The sequence below is a fragment of the Aptenodytes forsteri genome, unplaced genomic scaffold (genome assembly GCF_000699145.1).
Source record: "Aptenodytes forsteri isolate BGI_AS27 unplaced genomic scaffold, ASM69914v1 Scaffold404, whole genome shotgun sequence".
In the NCBI taxonomy this organism is placed as follows: domain Eukaryota; kingdom Metazoa; phylum Chordata; class Aves; order Sphenisciformes; family Spheniscidae; genus Aptenodytes; species Aptenodytes forsteri.
Window position 1 is genome coordinate 4,434,553 of NW_008795629.1, and position 23,893 is coordinate 4,458,445.

A 23,893-nucleotide genomic window follows, 5' to 3' on the forward strand; every position below is an offset into this window, starting at 1 on the left:
TTATCTTGTCTTTTTCTTTGCTCCAGATTTTTCCTTTTTCCCTTTTTCTTTCTGCTTTGATAGCTGTTTCTCCCGAATCTTCCTGAGGGCCTGGTGGGGCCCAAGGTTTCTGCGGACCATTGTACCTCTCCACCAGGCCTGCAGCTGGAAGCAAGAGAGAGAGAGAGAGGTCTTAAGAGGAAATCACTTGCTGGGGTACCTGGTACAGCTCAATGGCCAGAGCATCTCTCCTGTGCTCCCCAGCTGCAGGAGGAAACCCCTGGCCCACACAGCAGCGGTTGGGCCTATGCTGGTTACGCTGAAGGTATCCATGTCTGGACCGAGGGCACCTGCTGCTGGTGGCAAGGGGACGAGCAGGGGAACTGCTCCATGACCCTCCCTGTATCGCCCACGCAGTGGGGCTGGTGTGATGAGCATGGCCCCAGACCACTCGAGGAGACTGGCTTCTCCCCTTGCGGTCCCTTCTCAAACCTGCAGCTAGCTGCTGGCTTTGTGTCTGCCTCAGAAGAAAGGGACAGGCTTCATCTGTCTTTTGCTTGTGCCACGCCACACCAGACGACTTTCTCAGGCCATTTTCTGCCCGAACAAACCTGTGGTGCAAATGATTAGCTCCCAACTGCTGATGGAACAGCACTGCCTCAGCTTTGCTCCCCTTTACCTTCAGGATGCTCTTCAGCTCCAGGGCATCCTGCTCTAGTTGTCTTCTTTTAGCCTTCTTTTCCGCCCGGTCACTGATGATGGCTTCCTCGAACATCTGGCACTGCAAGACAGCACAGGGGTGGCAACAGCCGCATGAAAAATACATCCCCGAAACTGCAGGGCCAAGCTTTCAGGCTCACTGGGCCCAGCAGCTTGTCAGGGCAGGGCTGGGCTCACCTGGACCCCGGTGCAAGGAGTCTTCTCCTCTGGCTGCCTACTGGTCTCATCCTTGCTACACGCTTTTCACAGCCCAGCCGGGGCTGCTCTGGCCCATGGGTCGCGGTGCGGGTCCCCACCCTGTGCGCCAAGGAGTTCCCTGGCAGCCCAAGGGTCATGTGTAAGCGTGGACCTTCCTCCCCCACCTCCTTTATTTGATCTTTCCTGAATCCAGATGGCAAATGTTGCTAATTACCACCATCAGTCCTAAGGCACTGAGAGCTGCTGCCAAAGTGAAACCTCTCACGGCCTGGGTGTAATTAACCCTCTGATCCTGTGCTGTAAAATGGCTGTCTGATGGCGTCTCAGGCAACAGATGGTGGCGGGAAGGGCCCATGCTCCCCCAGGCTAGGCAGCAGATGATGTACAAACACACTTGGGACACTGAGATGACAGTGTACAGAGCGAAAAATGAGCCCACAAGCAGGGAAACATCTAACTCGGTCCCATCATCTCAGACCCAGTGACTGTAAGGAATGATTACAAGTTCATTCCTTCTGGCTTTAAAACACCCCTTTTTCTAGACACTTCTCTGCCCTGCGTTGCCTGCTCCGCTGTGCCTGCATAGCTGTGATCAGAGCCCGGCAGTTAACCAAGAAACCAAGGGGGAGCAGGAATGGTTTTAACTGGAACCAGTTCCCTTACAAAAGCCCTGTGCAGCTGTGAATGTGCATCTGCAGGAAGGGATGGAGCTGCCTTTTCCACTCTCAGCCTGTCATACCCAGATGTTGCTAGAAGGAGCAGATTTGTTCAGACTAAGGCAACAAACTAAGGTGAGGCATATCAGCGGGATGGAACAGTGTCTTTGCCCTTCACAAAGGCTGTCGGTAGCTCTCTGATTACTTGCTGGTATTTGAAAATAGCTGTAGGGGAAACATCGTCATCCCTCCATGATGTCACAGGTGGCAAAGAGAAGATGGCTACTCGGTCCCTGCCTTCCCAGGACCAGTGCTTATAATTGCACCCTACACCTCAAGATTACTGATTTCTTTTTTCCATGGTCCTGGTTCCTTATCTGAAGCCAGGATGCAGTTTTGCATGGCTGAGCACTGAGCTGCTGCTGATGTCTTACCTCCTTGGCAAGTCTCTGCAGCATTTCCAAGTTGTTTGCCTTTGATGCTTTTAGGGCACCCAGTTCTTCGTCTTTAGCATCTGCGTCATTTTCATACTTGTCAACCCAGCATTCCAGCTTCTCTTCCACCATCTGTATGGGGATAGAGGGGTGCTTAGCATGGTACCAAGAGCGTACAGGGGAAAGGTTTGCTACTGTTATCTGGCCCGCTTTCAGGATGGTGGTAAGAGTCCCATAAATTTTGCATGGTCAGTGTTTCCTTCTCGTCTAAGCCTTGAAAGGATCAAACACCTAGGACTAGTGATAAATAACTGGTGGCTTGCAGGCCCCTCGCTGGGGGTTCACCACACCACGGAAGCCGCAGCACTGGACTGGGGATGACGAGACTGGGTTGCGCTTTCAGAGGTGCATGAAGAATGGAGAAGCACTGGGGGTTAGTTTTGTGGACAGTCAATCCTGGCGAAGTAAATGACAACCAGAAGCCGTTCTTTGTGTGTATACAGAAGGAGGGGGGTTTAAGAAACAGAATTTGACAGTGAGAAAGCTTTTATCCTCTGCCTGACTCCCTGCCCACTTTCTGGATTAAAGCCAGTGCACCAGAATAAGGTCCCAGGGGACAGCACTTCACGCTATTTCAGGTTGTGAACTTGGCTTTGTCTCACTGGTGAATAGGAGGGCAGGTGTTGCTGAAACAGTCACCCAGATGACTTCCTCCCATTCACAAATAACTTCTCCATAGCAACAACCATGATTGCTTGCATGGAAAAATAATCTGAGGAAAAGCATCAATCTCATTATGGTGTCACAGCTGGACACACAAGGGAGATGGAGGGCATGGTCATCCTCTTCTCTGTGGGCCGCTATAAAGCCACCAGCTGCTGTCTGAGTACAGAGAGGCTTGCACTTCGCCTTCTGGTAGAGGTCAAATAGGCTGCAGCTTGTACATGGAAAGTCCTCTCACTATGAAGCATTGATCAGACTGAAGTTCTGGGATATGGAGGACACTAATTGCTCTCTAGATACAGCACTTTTTTGCACTCGAATTACATTTTTTAAAGTTTATTATCTTCTATTATATTTCATACTGGCAGTGATGTTAGGTACCCTGCAGTAGTACAGGTTTTCTTCCAGTCATGGTTTATGAGATGCTTTCCAGTGTTATTCACTGTAACGGGCACTGCTGTTGACGACAGGAAAGCTCTGAACCTCTGGATCCACAGAACAAGGACATTCATGGTTGTTTGATGCTGAAAATGGGTACAATAATTGTGATTTAGCAATTATCCAACCCTGATTCTTCCTCAGATTAAGACAAGGCAAAACTGGGCTGGCAGTTTGTGTCGTTTCCTTCTTAGTGCTCCCTCTGTGCAACACTTGGGTCTGTGAAACTGTTGCCCTCACTTTATGCAGTAGCACTCTTCACTGAGTCGCTGGGAGCCACAGCTACTGCCAAGGAAGGTCTAAATATTCCAATTAGCTGAATACAACTATCTGAGGGAGGAAAAATCCGTAACACCTCAATAAAGAATGCCAATCATTACATGAACTCTAATTTTAAGGAAATGTATCCAAATGTAGCAAATCCCAAGTCTGGGAGAGCTGGGTTAATTAAGACTTGAGGATAAGCAGTCATTCAAACAGCAGCAATCATGAACCTGGTAAATCTGATGGGGCACTAACTGATTTTCTTTAGGCACCAATTGATGACATCATGTTTATCAGTTGCCATTTTAAGCATTAGCAGAGAGTCACACATACCTTATGGTACTGCCTGAGGAAATTTTCAATCTCCATGTGGACTCGAATCTCCTCATCAGTTTTGCTCCTCAACTTCTGTGATCAGCGCAGACAGAAAACATGAGAGACAATGTTAGTGCGTATGTGTGTGCACACCTGTGCTGCTGAAAGCTGAGCTGGTGAGCAAGGGCGCAGGAGCTCTCTGTGTAGGCCACAGGTATTTTTCCCAGTGACAAAATTAACTGAGGCAGTCCTTGCCCCTGGGCCATCCATGAAAAAGGGACAACTAGATCAGACCTTGATCAGTCGGAAAAAACAAAATGCTTGCAAAAACAGAACCGTTTTCTAGTCCAGTTCACTTTATGGCCACACGAACAGCTCTATCAGCATAATGTGCTGTGGGCAATGCTGGGAGCTCAAGCTGCTTATGTTGCTAAATAACCTTGTAACGACACCCTTTGGATATAGTTATGGGTCTGTTTCTCTGACGATGGTATTAGTTTAAGCAGTCCCTGCCTCCAGCCACTGTCTCCTGCAGCCATGCCGTCTGTGCTGTCGCTGTTTACAGGACCATACAGAGAAGCAATGGAAGAGATAAAGATTTCCAACCTGGATGAGTTACCTGATCCAGTTCAAACAGATGCGTTGGTGACTGTGATGGAGAACAAAAGGGGCAACTGGGGAAGGAGGGAGGACTCTCTCCTTACTAGCTGGAGATGCCTTCCGGTAGGGGCTGTGGGGAAGGGCTTACCTGAATTTCCTTGTCCAGGACATTCTCTGCATTGCTGCACTTCTTTTGGGTTTGGTGGACCTGGAGGTCTGTGCTTTTCTTCATGTAGCAGATCTCCATGTTCGTTTTGGCCTTCATCTCTTGGAGCTCATCTTTGAGGTAGACAATCATATTATCTCGGTTCTAGTGGAGGAGACAGAAGCAGCACAAAAGCAAGCCTGGAGACTGAGGTGAGCTCACTGTTTCTTAATCTCTCCACTCCCTGATAAACTCAGAAGGGATAAGGCTATAGGCTTCACACTTTCCCTGAATGTTGCCCCATTTCAGCCTCTACTTCAAAGGGAAGTTTGATTTGTAACCCATACAGAAGGCAATAAACCCATCAGCGAGGAGTGATTACCTCTGGAGAGGGTAGAGTGATGAACAGAGAGGGACAAGAAGCCAGGCCTTCTGGTCTCTGGTCCAGGAATGGATTCAGGCATGCTTATTATAAGCATGAAAGAAGCCCAATAATTTCAGCTGCTTAAAGTTAGGCTTTACTAACCTCTTGGATTAGGCCATCTCAGTGAGTGAGCATCTGTAAGAGGAGGATAATGCCTCAGCCCCACGTACACCAAAGTTTGATTTCCTAAAGTATTCCTTGGATTCATTTTTTTTTAGTTATGCAGAAACTGTATAAACACAACCTTAGGAACAGGTGAAAATCTAATCTTGACTCGCTTATATGTTTAAACAGCTCTTTCTTGAAATCTTACCAGGTAGATGGTGCCCGCTTTGTTATAAAAGCATACACCCAGGGCAAGGAAGACGTGCCAAAGAAAAGCTGGCTATGAGCTCCCAGCCTCTCCCCACACCTTGTTTCGCAACGGAGCTGAGCTTTCCTGGGGGAATTCTGTCCCCAGGAGCTCCCCCATGGGCAAGAATCCTGAGCCAACATGCCCCGTTTGTCCGGCTTTTGGAGTGTGCTCAGGAAGTAAAGTGCATTTGCTTGATTTGGGATTGTTGTTTTGTTTAATCCTTTTTAATTAATTTCTTTGAGTAACAGATAAAAGTTCATTAATCTGGGGTTGGAACTTGGAAGAACCGACTGTAAAATGAAAAACTCGAGACTTTTGTACAAAGAGTTAAAAAGGTCATCAAAGTCTCCTGTGCAATTATGCAAGCTCAATCTTAACGCCTCTGGTTTCACACCCAATTGCTCCATTACAGCTTTTCTCTTTGCTTTCCTGGCATGCTATGACAGGTCTGACATTCATCAGCCAAACCTTGCAGCTGAAGATGATATACCAAAGTGCTGGCATTTAAATGTTTTGAAGCCCACATATCTTGTCTCTGAAGCACCCTCACATTCCTTAGCTGTGTAAACATGGAAAAATGCCACAGGAAGAAGCCAGCTCAATAGCACTGTGTTTAGAAGCCTCTGCAGCATGACTCATTTGGAAAAGGTTTCCTTATAAGAAGAGTTTGGAACAGTTAAAAGGAAAATCCTTCCCTCTGCACCCCTTGTCGGACGTAGTTAGGAAGAGTAAAGTACATTTATAAGGCTCAGGACAATTAGGGGCCTTGGCTGATGCTGTTTTGTGGGTTTAAAAGTCATGCGTTCACATTTTTGTTAAGGTTTCCAATATCAGATACTATTTTACAGCCATATCATCATATGACTGCAGACAGCTACAGACATGACCTATTTGTGCTCTATTAAGGTTTCTGGTAACGGCCTTTATTTTCCCCGGTATGAAATTTTGGTGGGCATTGGAAGGGGTTGTGTTCCTGGTCAGTAGACACGGGAGGTGACCGTACCACTTTATGTTGAGATTGTCTTCCTGTGTCATGGTGGAATCATGGCTAAATTGAGGGGCTGGCAGAGAGACTGGGGAGATGCTAATGAAAAACACCAATTTTTTGTGGTGCTGAGGCTCAGCAAAGCCAAGCACTGCTGATGTCAGTGTGTTACTGCTATCTCCAAACTGGTCAGAAAAGAAGGGTTCAGCCTAGGTTACAGAGTACTCAGAGATATGGGGCAGAGCATGAACACTTCACCAGGTTATTTTCTTTCTCATTTCATAGTTTAGTAAAGCAGAGGAAAAAGTGCTTTTGATTCCAGCATCCCAGGCCTCAGCTAGGATGGGGGCCCATCTGCTCTGTTTGTTTTCTTTGTTGTATGGCATGTTTGTGGTTTGGATTTGGTCTGTGGTGTTGTAAAACATCTTCATTAGAGGTGGGGAGTCTGGGGGCTTGGTTACACAATCCAAAGCAGATGGGAAGTGAAACGCAAAACCCCACTGGTGGTTTACAGCAACGCATTCGCTTGAAGAGGGAAAATCAGCTGCAGGCGTGTGGGCAGCTACTGCAGCCCAGCTGATGGGCCTGGCGCTGCAGAACTGGGGCACATTTGGTATTAGGTTGCACGCAGTAAATGCAGCAGTAAATGCCCACAAGCTGTGGGCACCATCTGTAGAGTATGCTGTTCCCTGAACTTCAGGGACAGGCACTGGGAAAATGAGTTAATATTTATTCATTCTGGTTTATCATAGCAAAGGTCCCAGCCAGGACACAGAGCGCTTTCATAGTTAATGCTGTAAACCTCTGGGCTGCTTATTTGGGATGACTTCAGTGTTGAATCTGCCAAACCAAAGATGCAAAATCATACCTCATGTGTCCAAAACTATCACAAAACTGGCAGAGACCAAGATCAAAACCCAGGAAATAGTTGTCAAGAGCCAGTCTGCTTCGCAAGCAGGTAAACAAGCTGATTTTCTCTGATCTCTCAGCTCGCAGGCATCAGCTCTGAGGCCTGTCGGCTGCTGTTATCCGGTGCCACAGGAGTCAGCCCCACAGACGCTGTTTTGCTGCAAAAGCAACTGCGCTTAGCTGGAGAGGGTATGCGCACTCCTGTGTTTTCATTTACTTTGATTTATCTCTCTTGCAAGTGCCACCTAGATCTCTCCGCTCTGCCACAGTAATTAGTACTTACAGTCACTTAAAATATAGCTGGTTACAAAAATAGCAAACAGGAGTAAACAGTCTGAGGAATTCCTCCAGCAGTCGGATAACCCCCTGCCGCCAGCAGCACACCCACTGCCCGCCATTTGGCAGGCACTTGGAGGGGGCAGGGGAACGGGTGCTGTGCTATGTGCAGGCAGCGAGCATGCCGGCAGAGAGCCCTGCCGCCTGCCTCCTTGCTTCCACACCGAGTGTGTATGAGCTCAAGTCTCTCCACTGGCAGCTGCGATATCTCAGCTTGCAAAGCCTGAAGACATGCTTAGATCTACACACCTGCTGCAGCCTGGACTTGCTCCCCCTGAAACCACAACGTGCAGCCCTACAGACACTTCCGTAAGGCTGTAGCCCGCATCTCTGTCCCAGCTGCCAGAACATCCCCATGCTGCACACCCCCAAGAAATGCCTCAACGAAAAGGACAGCAGGCCTGGAAGGTCACCCAGCTTTGACATAACGGCTTCTGCAGCCCTCCGCTAGCTCACCTCCAGTCCCAACAACTGCGGGAGCGAGCTGTGTGAGGGGCAGTTTGCTGGCAGAGGGAGCAGCCCTGTTGGCAGCAGCAGCACTCTTTTTGAAAGTCCTGTCCCTCTGGAGCCAGGTTTGGATCTAGTGCACCAGTTCTGGGTCCTGCTGAGCTGCCTTGGGGCGCTGCCAGCAGTGGAATGAAGTCACCCAGGAGCTCAGGACCATCACAAACCTTGTGCCTTCCACTGTAATCACCTGGTGCATTTCTCCAGTAGAAACATGCACCAATGGGTGTGTATATACATTTAAAACATTCCCCCAGAACACCTCATTGATGTATTTGTCCTTCTGGGAGAGGATAAGGGAAGAAACATGACAGATTTTAGTCGCGCTACTAAAAGCACTACCGAGTGACGCACTGATACAGTGGAGCAGGGTGCATTATGAGAGCCCACATAGAATAAAAGTTACGGACCTGTCTTCACTGGTACCATGGTGCAACATCTTGATTTTCTGGCTGGTAGGTAGCCTGCAATATTACTGCTTGTTATAAAACTATACCATGACTTGCACACATGTATGGCATGAGTATACCACAAAACCTACAGGACATAAAAAGTCTTTGGGTAAATAGCAATGCAGGAATTCTAAAGTTTACATTTCCTAAATTTTTATGTTAAACTATATAGTCCTATACGATATTAACTTGTTTCAAAATCTGTACAGACTGCCGTCGCTTGTCCAGGAAACCGGAGAAAGTAAGTATTTTTGTACAAGCTAGAAAATGAACACTGCAGCAGCAAACAGAACTCCTGCAGCCAAACTACAGCTATCGGTCATGCTCCTGCACAGAGGGGTGAGAGCAAAACCAGACTGATAACTTCAGCTCCTTTAGAGACATCAGTGCTTTCCAAGAGGAAAGAAAACAAAATATATAAGAACATTTAGCATTTGATTTGTGTTCCATTAGAAAGAAAAATGAGCTGAGCAGGCTAATAGAGCATTACTTAGCATCTCATTAAGAGGTAGCAAGGCTGAAAATACAAACATACAGGCAACATGCGTGAAGCAAAGACCGTGTTTTTCTGGTTCCATGATTAGATTTGCTCACTTTTGTTTTCTCATCCACTAGACTGGAGACAACCATGTAGGCTTTTGTCTACAGGTCTGTGCATTATTATTGTTCAAAGTACTCCAAAATCAGCAAGCTGTATTTTTGTTTTTAATTAGTTGGCAAGGTGACAAATCATGCAAGTGCCTGTAAAACTGCCTATGGGAAAATCCCATATGAAGCGAACAGAAATTACTCTCCCTTGGGAGACACAGTGAGACACCATTATTTTTGGCACAGGAGGAAAGCAGTACTTGAAAGTAGTCTTGTCTTTGATTTGTTATCAAAGCTGAAACTATAAGGAAGCCCAGAAAAGAACTTTTAAGCTGGAAATATAAAAACAAAATCTCAGATGAGCGCAGATCCCACTTGATGAGGCAAAAAGCAAGAACCAAATTAGCAGAAGGTACTGAAAGAACGCGGAGAAGAGCACCCTCTCAGCATGGGAGCTACACACCTTCTTACGACTGCAAGAGGTAGGAGAGGTGCAGGGCAGGACACAGAGAAGTGCCCAGCCTGACTGCACAGTGCCAGGACATTGCTGCTAGTGCGAGATGGGATGATTACAGCCCCCTATACACCAGTCCCTGGGAAGGCATTAAACCAGAACCGGATACGTATATTGTGTGCACAGACACTGTGAGGTTTGAGGAGCACTACACAGAAGGAGGACTACCTCATCGTATTCACTAGCTTGGGGAGTGGGAGAACAGGAGCTTCCCAGGAGCCATCAGAATCTGACTGAGATGGGACAATGTGCAGAAGCAGAAGCAAACAGACAACATACAGTCTCTGAGCCTGACAAACTATCCAGCTTATTTCATTTAACTGTCACACAGATGTCAAGGGACTTTTGGGTTGTTCCATAGCACCTGGAAATAGGCTCCCATACCATTTCCAGTGGCAGTAAGTAAGTATATAATGAGGTATACAGTTCCCCTTTTCAGTCCTGGCTCTGACCTCTATATCCTTTAGATGTTCTGTTCAAATCTGTAGGGAAGAAAGTTCATCCTGCATTTCTCTTTTAGTTCCCACAGCCATTCTTTCTTGGTTTGTCTCCTAACTTGCTAACTTTCCATTTCCTTCACTGACTCCTCTTCTTTCTCCTCTCTGTTATGTCCACAGTTTTTTTCCAGTGTTCTTTTCGTCTTGCTACACTTCCCAGTGTACGTTATGCATTTCCAGGATCTCCGCTAGTAGATGAATACTGACCTAAATGAATTTTCCCATCTTGTACATTCCTGCTTTCTTCTCTGCTGTTCTGATATCTCCCCTGGACTTCTGGTGTTTTGTCAGTTATAGATAGCTGCATACACTACCAGCACCAATAGATCCTTCATGTTCTTACAACCATCCTGTATTTACAATTAAACTTTCCACTGCACATTCATCCAGGCTGCCAACACAAAACCTTCATGTTCTATAAACTGTACTTCACCAGCATGTCAGTGGCTTAAAATTCCTCTCTGTAGCCAACTATATCCTGGCTTGATTACTGTCCATGCTTTCGTCCAAAGACAAAATTCAGTGATACCGATTCTTTCCTCAGATGCCCTTGCTGTCCTCTTGCTCAGTACTGAACCAAGCGTCAGATTCTTGTTCCTTCTTCCAGTCCTTGTGTAGCTCTGAACCTGCCTGCCTTTTGTTTGTTTTCTATCACACACTCTTTCCTGCCTCAGCAGGGCTAGGCTACATTTCCATGTTTCTGCACAGAACTGCATGTGCTTTTGCTCTAAAGCACACATAAGCATCAAGTCTGAGCTGTCTGGTGAGCATCAAAGTGACCAGTGATAGGCCATTCGATTGATCTGCACTTGTGTAGCAAGTCTGACATGTCCAGAATGCCCCAGATTTACTGTGCGTGCACACACCATTTGCATGCTGCAGACAGAAGGGATGAAGCTTTCCAAAAAGATCAAGTTGACAGCATATGTGCAATAACATCGATCTGCCCTTGTGTAGGACTCCCATGTTTGGGATTTTCTAATATCTGGAAGCCTAAAAAAATAGATTAAAATCATGACATTTTCCCCAGACAAAATTGTAGGTAGAAAAATGACGTGCCCCTATGCCACGCGTCTGTCTTTCTTACTCCTCATCATCACACTTTCTTCTGTGCCAGGTGTCACGTCTGCATGAGTAAGTATGACAGAACCTTAGATACTGCTATCTGCAGATAACCTCTTTCTTACTGATTGCAGATGTCCGTGCTTTGCCACTCCCAGCAGTGTTTTTGGGGTATTCTAATTTGATCGTGGTCTCTCATGATTATGAGCATTTTGAGCTCCCATTTGAAAGCCATTGGACACTGCTCTTAAAGTCATTAGCAGGCTTATCAGAATACAAATCTTTATTGCAATTATTCTGCTTCTATATTCCTAAATGATGGATCATTATATATGCCACATGTCCTCTCATCTGAGTGCTAGTTCCTGGGCAGCAGAGGCAAGCTTGCTAACAGGCTTCCCCCCTGGCTTGATGCCCAGTGCTGTGTTCTCACCTGAAGTTCTATTTCGGTTTGTTTCTTGACATCTTGCAGCTGTTTCTCAAGTGACTTTATCTCCTTCTTTCCTTCCTCCTCCCTGAAAAAAAATGGGAAAATACAATCACTTGAATATATCAAAAAAGACAAGAGCTGTTTACCTAGAAGGGGAACTTCCTGTCTCCTGATACATTGCGGCACCTAGCTGAACACTGCCCCACTTAGCCTTCTCGCTCAAGGAGTTTCTGACAGCTGAACTAAAAGAAGTGCACACAAAAGCTTGGCCTGCTTCTTCAGACCAGCAGAAGACAAGCTGCTTCCTGTGGCTGAGTAGCAAAAAAGGCATTAATCTCTTCACCCTGAGCCTCCAGCAGGCAGCACATCTGCAAGTCAGAAACAAAGACTTCTCACCAAAGCTAGTGACTTGGTAAGTAAATCCTGAAAGAAGAGGTGCACAGACTGACCAAGGAGGATGGGAACGAAAGGGAGAATGAGCCAAAAACCAGGGCATGCTTTTCTTGAAAGCCTGGAGTGGACTTGAGGATGATGTGATTCCTATAGCAGAGAGGGAAGATGCCTATCATTGAGTCACAGTTTCTGCATTTCAGGCAAAAATCTCCCTGATTCCGTGCAGAAGCATGCCTAATCAGCAGACAGTGCCAAATTGTGCAGGTTTCATCATATGTATGGAGAATGTTTTTTTCATATCACACTTAAAAGCTTTCAAAAAACACTGCCTCAGGTTCTGAGATCCGTGAAAGGATATGAGTGAAGGCCAAAAGCTAGAGAGGTGTTTACCTGTCTAAAACAAAACAGATGCAGTAAAGTTCTAGGTCTTATTACCTTATTTTACTCGGAGTGCTTTTCTAAGTTTTTATGCTTATGATTTGATTTAAAACCAGTAAATACTACAGTTGGGAGACTGAGACTTTGTACCCTATCCCAACCTTACAATCAAACATGCATTTCATTTTCAGAGTCCTTAGCTGGGTGACTGTGATGAACAAAATCTCCTGATAAGGAGTTCCAGTCTTACTGCAGACTGCTTTCAGACTAGTATATTGACACAAAACCAGACAAGTATATATTATATTGAAAGACAGATCAAGTTCATTCCATGAAAAGAATGTATAGTGGAACAGACAACATAGTGGCTAGATATGATTGACAGAATGGAATAAAAAGGATTACGTCCTTTCCGATTATAATTCGTCTGCTCCTTTCCACCTTCCAGTATTGGATAGTTATTCCACAAGCAATTGCTGCTTTCATTTTTGCTTTCTGTCCCTTCCATGGATAAACAATAAATCCCTTGGTTTTGAGTTGGGTTTCATGCTTGAAATCGGACATTTCACTAGAAGCTGGGGACTTGCCCCTGAGGCAGACCCCTGAGCCACCACCGGACCTGTTCCAGTAGGTTGGACTCATGACAAATCATGACGTACAGCAGCTTTGCTGTCTACCCTAAATGATGGGCCTGAGCTGCTACACAGAACAAAGTAGCTTTAAAATGCTCAAATACTTCTCTGATGACTGCTGTTCTCTCTGACAGGCTTGGGACTGAACCAGAGCTTCCCATGCTAAAAAACTCCAAACCTCTAGTGCACAGAAGTTTGAGCTAAGGAATCACCAGTTTGAGCTGAGATGATAACAAATCCGTACCCTATAAGATTTGGGACAGAACAAGATCAATAGTGCAGTGGCTGGTGGATTAGCCTTAAATAAGACAACTGTCTCTGTCACCATATGTGCTAGCCCCTCGCTGCTACTGGGAAAAAGGAGCATATTAGCATATGGGTCAGAGCAGATTCTCCTGGGCATCACATAACCTAAAGACCATATGTTGCTGGCCATGGTTTGAACACATTCTCTGTTGCTCTGGCTTTCACTGGGGACAAGGGTTAAAGATCAGGGAGCTCCTACATCACATTCTGTTTTAACTGATATGGGGCAGCATTTGCATTAATGCAGACACTGGTGTCCACTGTGGTCAAAGCTCAGGCAACTCCTAGCTCAGATCAGTATCAGAACCATCAGTTATTTCTTTCTGAAGGGGAAAGAAGTGCAGTTTGTAAAGCAGATGGAATAATTCAAGTTGAAAAAGTGGACTCCTTTCTGTATTTTGGGTTTTTTTTTCCTTTTTAGTATGCACTGAGCAGGAATGGGCTTTGGCTTTCAGCAGTTAAACAGGGAAGTACTGAACACAACACTGACCTGATGAGGATGTCATGAAACTTGCTCTTTTTTGCCTTCTCTCTCTCATTAGCTTCTGTTAGGCTATTAAATGTTCCCGATTCCTGCATATTTTTCATAGTGACTGTAATTACATCACTTGCATACTGCCTGCCAGGAAGAAAAGGAACACAAAAGTAATTTATAGGTGCTGGTACTACAGTGTCTGGCACCTTTATCCATCACCTTACCACTGAAAAGGTAGGGAAATATAAGATCCCATTTCTGTTCTTACGTCCTACCAAACCCAGGAGTGCTTCTTGCATGGTATCTGCTTCTTGTACATCTGGAGAACTCTGTATTAGGAGTTGGTTGAAGTTTATAATTTAAAAATGCTGCCCTGAATGCTACTCTAGGAAATAGCAAAGAGGCACAAACATATCCATGCTGTGCCAGACCGCGCTGCCATTAGGAAGAAAGCTGCTGGCCTGCAGTAGTGATGACAGGTGGATCTTGGAAAATGAGACCTGCGGATGCAGAAAGTGTGTCTATGAAGGGATATCTGGGTGCCAAAATATCCCAGTACAGCCCTAAGCTGATCGTAACAAATACATGGGCATGCCCAGTTTACTGAATTTCATGGTGCATGTGGTATTTATATTTTAGCTGCATTTTCCTCATTTGTGTTAGGATCTTCTTTAAGCCCTTTGTTGAAATAACATTAAAGTACAGAAGCCAGGATGCAGAAAAATGCATACTGAATGCTCAGCTCCCCAGTCTGTCTTTTAAACCAAAGGCTGCTGGTATTTCTGCAAATCAAGGCACTGAATTAGGTGCAGGAATAAAATTTATTTAAAAAAAGAAAGAAACCCTTTGGTCTTTATGTACATTATCTGTTCTATAAAGCAGAATGGCTGGGGGTGCCATAGAGGCTCTGTGTGCCCTGCAGAATAACTGAGTTCACAAGACAATGCTCGGATCCCACTTTGCCTGTACATATCTGCTAGGGGAACCTGACTCCAGACACCAGAACATCAGCACTGGCTAGTACCTGGCATGAATTCCACCCATGCAACCATTACCAATTGGGTAATACTTTGCAACTCCATTCAAAATAAACTGATTGTCATTACTTGGCATCCAGAGGCAAGCAAAGGCCAGAACTAAATGGCCTATGAAGCTCTCTTTAGAGGTACTCCTTCCGGACCAAGACTGAGGTACACCAGCAGTAGGAGAGAGGAAGCTTGTATTTTTGCTTTCAAGAGAGAGACTGAGAACTTTACAGCTCTGAGCATCCCCCACAGTCATCATATTTGTGTTTTGCTCACCTGTCAGCCTGAATTTTTCTGAGTTTCTCTACAGACAGAGCACTGTGTTTCATGGCCCTACTGGAAAGATGATGGGTACTTTTTAGGTCTTCAGTTTTCCCCAGCTGCTGCTTGTGTTCGATGCTTTTCAGAGACATGGAGGTAACTGTTTCCCCACTCCCTTGCCTTGCTGACATAAGCTCTTGGTAGTTAATGTCCAGCTCCTTCTGGGTCTCTATGATTTCTTTCATTTCCTGGATGCCAGTCTAAAAGGGAATGAGAGAGACCTGCTTGCACATTGGGCAGTAGAAATAAACACTCTGCAACATTATGTGAGAGGAAGAAAAACTAATAATAAACTAAAATGAAGCTATACTGAGAGCAGCTGATAGTGTGTGTTGCATTCTGCAAAGAGTAGAAGAGCAGAAACATTTACCCTGGTTAGCTTTGAGCACACAATGTAGGCTTTAAAGTTTATGGCATCAAAAGTCCTGAAGTGACAGGACTAGAAAAGGCCTCAAAAGGTGAATTCATCTGCCCCAAGAGATGATGGTTCAGACTGTGTCATTCCTGACATGTTCTTAATGACCTCCAGCAATGGAGACTATGCACTCTCCTGCCAGTGCCAGCACGTCACAACAATCTTTACCGTAAGAAAGTTTTTTCTCCTCAGCTGCAGTTGAGCCCCTGCTTCTTGTCCTAGTCTCCGTAGGCAGAGAGAACAAATCATCCCGTCCTTCTTTGCAGCGGCTTTTATGTACTGCAAGACTGTTAGCCTGTTTTCCCTCCGCCTTCTCTCCATCTTAGCCATTTCCCACTGCCTGTCACCACGACCTTTCCCTACAATATTATTGTTATAACAAGAGCTGAGATGTGTGGAAATAAAAGTGATAGACATCAGCTATCTGCTTAGCTGGTTTTTTGAGAGAATGACAGCAGAGGAAGTGTAACATGAATTCAAAGAAGAAATTCAAACTATTGGCAGCTCTCTTCTACATGGAAAGGTACCTTGTGGCCATGTACAATTTTATTAAAAAAGAAAAAGCCCCAGAAAAGCAAAAGCTTGCTATAAAATCAGCTGAGGCCTTGCTTCTAGGAATTTGTCTACTTTATGTGCTACAGGTAAGAATGCAGGTGTATACACTGGGACATTAAAAGAGAAAATTTTCTTGCCCACCTACCGGCATCTCTGTGGCTGAACACTTAATAGCAGCACCGCTGAAGCCAGCTAACGCAGTCACTGCCAGACCCATCCTAGTCCATAGCTGCCTACTCCCCACCCTGGCTGCTTGGGGAAATGGATTAGAGAACTCGCCGAGCTGAAACATTTTCCAGAAAAAAAGGAAAAATAAAAGTTTATTTTTAGCAGCACCAGTTCTCAAGTCCAGATCCCTCCACAGCCACACACGCGTAAAGGAGTGAAAACAAGTGGTCAGGGCAGCAACCGTGCATGCCAGTAGTACTTCCAAGAAGTCACTTGTCAAGCGAGGCTCCATTAGTGGTCTGCGATGCTGCCGTAGTCTGTGAGGGCAGTGCACAGGGCACTGCAAGGGGCTGCTTCATTCTGAGTATCTTGGACATCTCCGGGCGGGATGAATCAGCCTCAGGCAGTGCCTGACTCACCACTGACTACAGAAGGAGTCTAGGTGACTACATGCTTAATTTTTGGACAGTTAAATTTACATTAAATGAATCGCATGCAAAGTATACACAGACCAATGAAAATTACATAGTTAATTAGAAAAACAGGGTTTAAATCATTTGCTGGTGATGGCTGTACTTCAGAAAGAATTAATTTTGGCAAACAAACTGCTTTAATATCATGCAGATTTTATTAATGTTCTGATAGATGTTTTTTAATGTCTGGGAAAGTTCAAGACAGCCTATAACTGGATTGTCTGTAAACAGTAGGGACTTTCACACTAATAATTACCAAATAACTATGTAAGAGCAAGCAGTTTGTAAACTGCATGTGTTACCACCTGTGTAGTCTCCTAGCTGTTTATCGTTTGCTAGTCTTTTGCCCAAAATTTAGCAAATAGAAAGGCTGCCTTCCTCTGGGGGATGCACTGCGTGAAGCAATGTAGAAGAGTCCCCTATCTGGAAAATCAGTGAGGTGCTGGCCAACGCTGTGATTAATCCTCTCAAAAATGTCATCAGCAGAAATTTAGATGTCAGTCTGAAAATGTCGATGATTTGTTTGACTGACAGAGCTCCAGGGTGCTTTGCAAATATAGGTCTTCTACAAATACAATGATAACAGCCAAATGTAAACAGAGAAACGGGGAGAAGTAGCAAATTACAGAGCACCAAAGTTAGCAAGTAGCTTTCCTAAGCCACTTTCTTGTTTCTAAGTTGCTTCCTTCTCGATTTGTTTTGGCGTCTTTAAGAACACAAGTAGGGTTTATAGTCTGTGAGAAAATTGTGTTTTAAGAAGTGACTTGGTAAAAATGAGCGTCTGTGATTGAAGAGAAAAGCTAAAGTGCTTTCTCTATAATTTAAGTGTACCTTTAGCAGGTCTATCAACCTGAGTCTGTGTGACTGAAGAAGAACAACTACTGTCCTAGAGATACGCTCTTTCTCTGTGTTTTTGCTGCTGGCACAAAAGAGGTTTCCCACCCAGCTCTGTGAGGGAGAAGCATCCTCTGGAAACAGGTGAGGCTGGCTCACAGGACTCTTTTAAGGGGAAGAGTGCCCTCTATTGCACAGTCCAAGCATCGTTCACGTCCTGAAATTCACTCTAACACCAGCTTCGGCTGCTTTGCAATGGATTTTTTGAAAAGAAGGTAGTATGGAAAGGAAACACGTAGAAAACAACATACTGAATTACCTTCCTCTTGCATTATTAAGTGGTACATTAGACAGAGTGAACAGCATTAGATCTGAAAACTCGGATCCCAGTTTTTATTCCCATCCTGGTCACACACTTTGTTCTTTTTTGAGTTCCTCTTAAAAAAGAGTTTCAAACCTGCTTAAACTGGAAACAGCCTGTTATATCACTTAAAATAGATGACAACAGAACTTAGAACCATTTACCCCTCAGGATGGTCCCATCCTGATTCCTATGTCTATCAGCTACCAGAAATACCACACCACCTTCCTCCACAGCACCAAACCTCTGCCTGAGCATTAGGGCTTCTTCTCTGTTCTTTATATCTCTGCCCAAACCCTCCTAGTTATGATGCCTATTAGAAATCAACTAATTGATAATGGTCATTGAGAATGGGTAGTTACTAATATATTTTGAAGTGGAATCTTTCTTAATTCATTGTCAGTGGGGACTAAAGGAACTTTAGCATGGACTTAAGAGAGGAACAGAATTACCCTGGGTTTGAGTATTTTCAAATATCCTTTTCATTTGTATTTTTAAAATAGCTGTGTATCTACACAAGAACCTTTTGCTTCCTTTTCCCTAATCCTTTGCCTGTCATCTAACCACCAAGATTTTAAAATTATAAGCCCAGGAACCTCATCTGGGGTCAGTAGGGTCCTTTGCACAAAGTCTTGACAAAGGCTTCTCAGTGATGGTGCGGTATAAATACTAAAATTGGTCACCCATGCACTTTTATTGTGTTTCTTCACCCAAGGGTCATGGAGCACTTAGCAGAAAAAATATCTGAGCTGATTTTTTAAAAATGCTGGTACAAGACATAAAACCAAGACAAGGAAAAAAAAAGATTTTTTTTTTTTTTTTTTAAGCAGGGAGGATAGAGGCACATACATGGCTGAGGTCTGTCTTGCCTTCATATGAAACTGGCATGATATATCCAAGAATTGAGAGTTGATCGACACAACTCTCCAGCACAGCAGTAAACAGCAGAGCTTCCAGATGAGTGAATTTTTCCATTTCTTTAGTCTCTGTGTTCTTGCTAAGAGGAACAAAGGCAAAAGATACCAATGAGGAAGACGCTATGGTGTTAGTAAAGTTAAGCAGTTTAAACTAAAGGTAGACCTGAAATAGCCTTATTTGCAGCCTTTCATATACTTCCCTAGCTTTGTTTATAGCCTTTCATACACTGTTTATAAGAGGAGCCATGCTCTGCTAATGGCTGCATGCAGGGACGGTGGGAATGTTTAGCTTTCACAAAACAAAGTAGGTTTTGGTCCCTCGTACAGTAGATCTGGGTAGATAGGCTGAGAAGGGAACGGACACGGAAGGCACAGACTGGGTGAGGTGGCCTCACCATTCAGTTCAAGGGGGAGCAGTGTTTCATGACTTTGTTCTTTGGGAAACAACGGAATGAAGGTGCCTTTTTAAAAGGAAAAAAAATAAATCCACACGTCATAACATCTCAGATGGTGAATCTTCATGCTCCAGTCATTCCTTGTTATTACTGTGCAGCCTTAACATTTTTATGATCCAAATCCCCTCAGCAGGATCTGTTACCAACTTAAGATGTTGGAAGTCAAACAAGAACCAATATCTGGACTAAGTAAACTATCTTTAACATTCTGTGTTGTTTTATTTTAAATTGCATTTCAAATGTGAAACTGCTCTGATGTACACTTAAGCATCCTTTTGCCTTGCTTACAGATGGAATATTGTGAAAGCATATCTAGGGAACGGTAGAAATTCACTGTCAATCCAAGTGAAATTGGTCCATTTAGAAAAATGCATAAGAAAACACCTGCACAACAATGGAGAAATTCTCTGAGATTTTTAATGTTTTGGTAAGCCATTAGACAATCCCTCCAAACCCTATACTCACAAAACAGTTATTTCTTGTATAGCACCTAGCACAACTGGAGTCTGAGATGACCGAGATCCTGAATGTCATAGCAATGGAAGCATCAACATCCACTAAACAAGATCTTCATTTGGCTGCTACACCTACAACTGGATTTGTGCCATCTGTAAAATCCTTGAATAAACATGTTCTAGGTCTGCAGAATATTACAGTTCAATCTGTAAGCATGCCAAGGAAATACATCAGACAATGCCTGTTAGCATGATTAACAGGGTAAGACACGGCCACGTTCTATGAAAATTAAAGACGTTTAGATGCAGTTGTGCTCTAGATCACTGGAAATCAGTGATTTTTCACGAGCAACTTTACAAGTGTTTAAAAAAATGCATACTTACTATAACCACTCTGAAACTGTTACCATTTGTCCTCCTCCTTTTTTGTTGTTTTTGTTGAAGAAAATATAGTAATTTACAGTAGCAACATGAAATTAATTTCACTTGGGCAGAAAATACGGGTCACTTTTCAGTGCAGGTTTAGTAGGTGTCTATTAGTATCATAATAGGTTAAACAAACAAACATAACTTAGTTTTTATATATTTGTTTCTTGATGTCCCTGTCTCTTGCAGTAAGTTGTCTAATGCAACGTGTATCGAAATATACTGTCCTTTGTAACAGGACACGGGTCTCCTTGTGCATAATACTACCACTAGAAAGCCTAGTGTGCGAGCGGCAGTCTTTTTCATGACAGCTACATGTATAGTCAATGAGACTGGAATATTGCTCCTTTCATCCTAGACCCTTTTCTTCGATTAACTGAATAATATCTCAGAATGCAAGACTGCCAGGTGCACAGTCTTGCATTACGGATTTTCACAAGAATTTCTGCTATGAGGTCGGGAGCACAAGGTGGAAGAGCAGGTTTGGGGTGGCATGACTCCAATGTTGTGAACCATGAATAATGCAAAGTGCTATGATGTAGCAGGACCGGTATTTTCAGCAGATACAAAGAAGTATTGGTGCCGCCGCATAAGGCATCAGTAAACCTCCGATAAGGCATGGTGCATGTTTCTAGTCGTTTGCGTTAAAAAACATGCACGGGTACAGAAGACGACTAGTGGGGTGATCATGGGAATAGAAATTCTGTTTTACAAGAGGTTAAAAGAATTGAGGACTATGATTACTCTCTGTAAATACATACGAAGAGTAGATACCAGCAAGAGACAGAGCTATTTCAGTTAAAGGATAATACTGGTCCAGTGTCAAAGGAGTGTAATTTCCCCTAAGCCAAGCAATGATGATAAGGTTTCTAACTTCAGTATGGATGAAGATATGGAACAGCCTTTCAGACAAGATAATGGCAGAGGCACACTAAATTATTTCAAGAAGAAGCTTGCTTAAATCATGGCAGGAAAAGATAACAGCAAAGGAGTGATTCTGAATATTATCAATATGTTTACTATCCTTCTTCTACTATTTATACTGACTTACCTAATTAATCCCACTGTTCAGGGCTTTTGATGGTCACCTATGACTAAGAAGGAACGGATTTTCCCCCTTTACTTCTGAGACTTTTTCTCTCCTTTCTCTTAATTATAAAAAAAAATTGCTGCAGCTTGAGATAGGAATCTGATAATATCATTAACAAATAAATAACTAATAATCTGTATAATAAACTAGAAACATCACTTTTCCTTTCTTTTCAAACTTGGAATCAGTGATAGAAGTGGAGATGCACAAATTAAGTATTTTTACATAGAGAAAGTCAGACAATGTCTCTTTCCAGTCAACAGGCACTAATAAAATACTTTTAAAATGTTTTACTTGTTTTTATCTTTTTAAGTAATCTATGATCCATATTTTGAGTCTAAACAACATGAGAATAATCTATTACATGTGGAGTCCTAATGATAAAAATATGTTGAAAAAAGATTTGTTGTGGGAGAGCTGTGACAGATGATTACGACAGCATTCTTGAAAGAAGAAATAACACTTGCAGCTCTCACAGGAAAAAGTGACTTATTTGGAAACAAAGGAGGATGTAATCGCTTCTCCTCTATCCCATCAGCAGCATCTGTCCAAGAGAGCATTAACTCAATATATTAATACGTGTTAAGAAAGATCACAGCTGGAATGTTTCTCTAAAGCCTGCTGGTTTGCTCCTCCTATATATCTCCTCTTATAACCATATACTCACTCAGCAGATGCATGTGCTAAGCCAGTACGCTCTGGGCTTATGTTGACGTGGAAGTGAGAAGGAAACCGCTGTCCGGGGCATTAAGAAACACTACAAACAGCAAGCTGCTTTCCCTGGATTTTAGTGTTAACACAGTGCCCACAGACCATCCTGATTCAGCCGTTGGCATCGACCTTAATCACTGCACTTTACTCAACAACTCCTTCATTAAACTCTATTAATAAAAAAAAAGAGCTATGTGAAGGATTCAGCTTCCCCCAAGAGTTTAGGCTGACATTCTTTCCCTGCTGATCTAAAGGGAAAGAAAAACATATCGAGAAATAATTTTTAAACAACTGTATAAAAGGTCTGGCCTCCTGTTCCTATGGGGATTGCAACTCCCTCTGCTGTGTGAGAGTCCTGGATGCACATTTCTCCCATCCTGCTGCCTGATAAACTAAAATGGCTTCGAACGCAGCATTTTTTGCAGCATTCCTTTTAGCCAATTAAGGAGATACTGATGAATTCCAGTGAGACAATTCGAAGCTGAGAATGTCACAACTCCTTTAGCTCTGTTTTGCAAATGATTGGCAAAGAGAGATTCTGAATATCCACAGTGGCAGCAGCTGGGCCATAAATCAGAAATACCTTAGTTTTTACCAAAAAAATGTCTGTTAGGGAAGCAAAATAGTTGTGGCTTTACAAAACTCTGCCTACCACTACAAATGTTAGAACATAAGTTGCTCATTTGGAGAAAAAAAAAAAAGAGAGAGAAAAGAGAAGAAACCTTGAAAAGCTGAAGTAATCTTGGTTTTGGCTTAGAGATGCAATTTAGGTTTCATCCTGACAGTAGAGAAAGACTTTCCGCTCCTGCTCTCTGAGGTTGTACTGATGAGAACCCAGGAGAACTCAGTGCAGGAATGAAAGACGTGGTGCTACTTTTAGCTGTATGTCCCATATGGGACTAAATCTGTATGGGACAGGAAAAGATAAGATTTAGGGAGCATTTATCGGCTGTGGCATCTCTACTGCTGGAAAACAGTGTTTTGACAGATAGTTTATTCTCCTCAAAGCATGGATTGTGTCCTTTCTCTGAGCAGAGGTTCCTAGCACGCATTTGATGCTGTTAACTGGGTAGATTACTGAGCGTTGCTTTGCTCTCTACCTCTTCCTTAAAGTAGAAGCCAACAGAATACTTTGGAGAATTCACAATATTCCATCCCTTCTCTGTTCCTGCTTCCTAACAATTTCATCCCTCTAAGAAAAACCTCTGCTCATACATGCTTACAAGGCATTGAGTGCTTCTACCCTGGCCCAGCAAAGTACAGATGGACCTAATTCTCCTCCTGGATCAGGATCTAATTCCTCAGTCCAGTTTCAAGCTCTCCAAGCCCAGCTGGTGACAAGATGACAGTAGATTTTGCTCCTGATATCCGTTTTTTCATAAAAGCACTCTGGGCACACGTTCAAATGCAGCTTAAGACACTTAAGAACAAAGTTACAGCGAAATTCCGGATGGCCAGGGCACATTTCGTATTGGAGTAAGTTCCCGAATCACTTAAAGTGCTCTGAAAATGCACCTGAATTTCTGGCTATGTGAAGGAACTGACAGAAATCAGGAGTGAATGACCCTGACTTGGGAAAATGGATAAGTACATGCTTCCACCTATTCTTATTTAGGAAAACACAGGAATGTGAGACTTCATCACAGGGATTTGAGCGTAGAAATATGTTTCCTGTCACCAAGGTGATATTGGGAGTAAAATAAACGTTGAGTTGATTCACTAATTCAAGGTGAGAACAGACGAAGACAGGCAGGGCCTGGAGAGCAGCCATCAGAAGAGAGCCCCAGAGCCCTGGCCACCCCAGGAGCACCAAACGCTGCCCTTCACCTCCTCGCTGCCCCCTCGTAGGGCTCCTCGGCTTGTTCCACCCCCCGCCGCAGCCGGTTCTCGCCGCCGGGCTGCGGCCCCGCTCGCCCTGCCAGGCCTCCCCTCAACCTCCGCGCCGGGATTTACCCCCCCGCTCCCACCCCGGGCG

General features: G+C 44.0%; 1 protein-coding gene across 1 annotated transcript; it reads right to left on the reverse strand.

The window, feature by feature from the left end:
- On the reverse strand, positions 1–18,839 carry IQCG (IQ motif containing G). The gene is made up of 9 exons (XM_009282444.1): positions 18,714–18,839; positions 15,014–15,258; positions 13,728–13,856; positions 11,532–11,613; positions 4,476–4,637; positions 3,746–3,820; positions 1,988–2,119; positions 659–760; positions 1–144 (listed from the first exon to the last, which is right to left on the reverse strand). The coding sequence occupies exons 1-9, from the start codon at positions 18,837–18,839 to the stop codon at positions 1–3; spliced, it is 1,197 nt and encodes a 398-aa protein (XP_009280719.1).
- Positions 18,840–23,893: the final 5,054 nt, after the last annotated feature.

Coding starts and splice junctions, on each gene's coding strand:
- IQCG (XM_009282444.1), bottom strand. CDS start 18,839: ATGGAAAAATTCACTCATCTGGAAGCTCTGCTGTTTACTGCTGTGCTG. Junction 3,821..4,475: donor TCCTGGACAAGGAAATTCAG/GTAAGCCCTTCC, acceptor CGCTGATCACAG/AAGTTGAGGAGCAAAACTGA. Junction 2,120..3,745: donor TCCTCAGGCAGTACCATAAG/GTATGTGTGACT, acceptor ATCCCCATACAG/ATGGTGGAAGAGAAGCTGGA.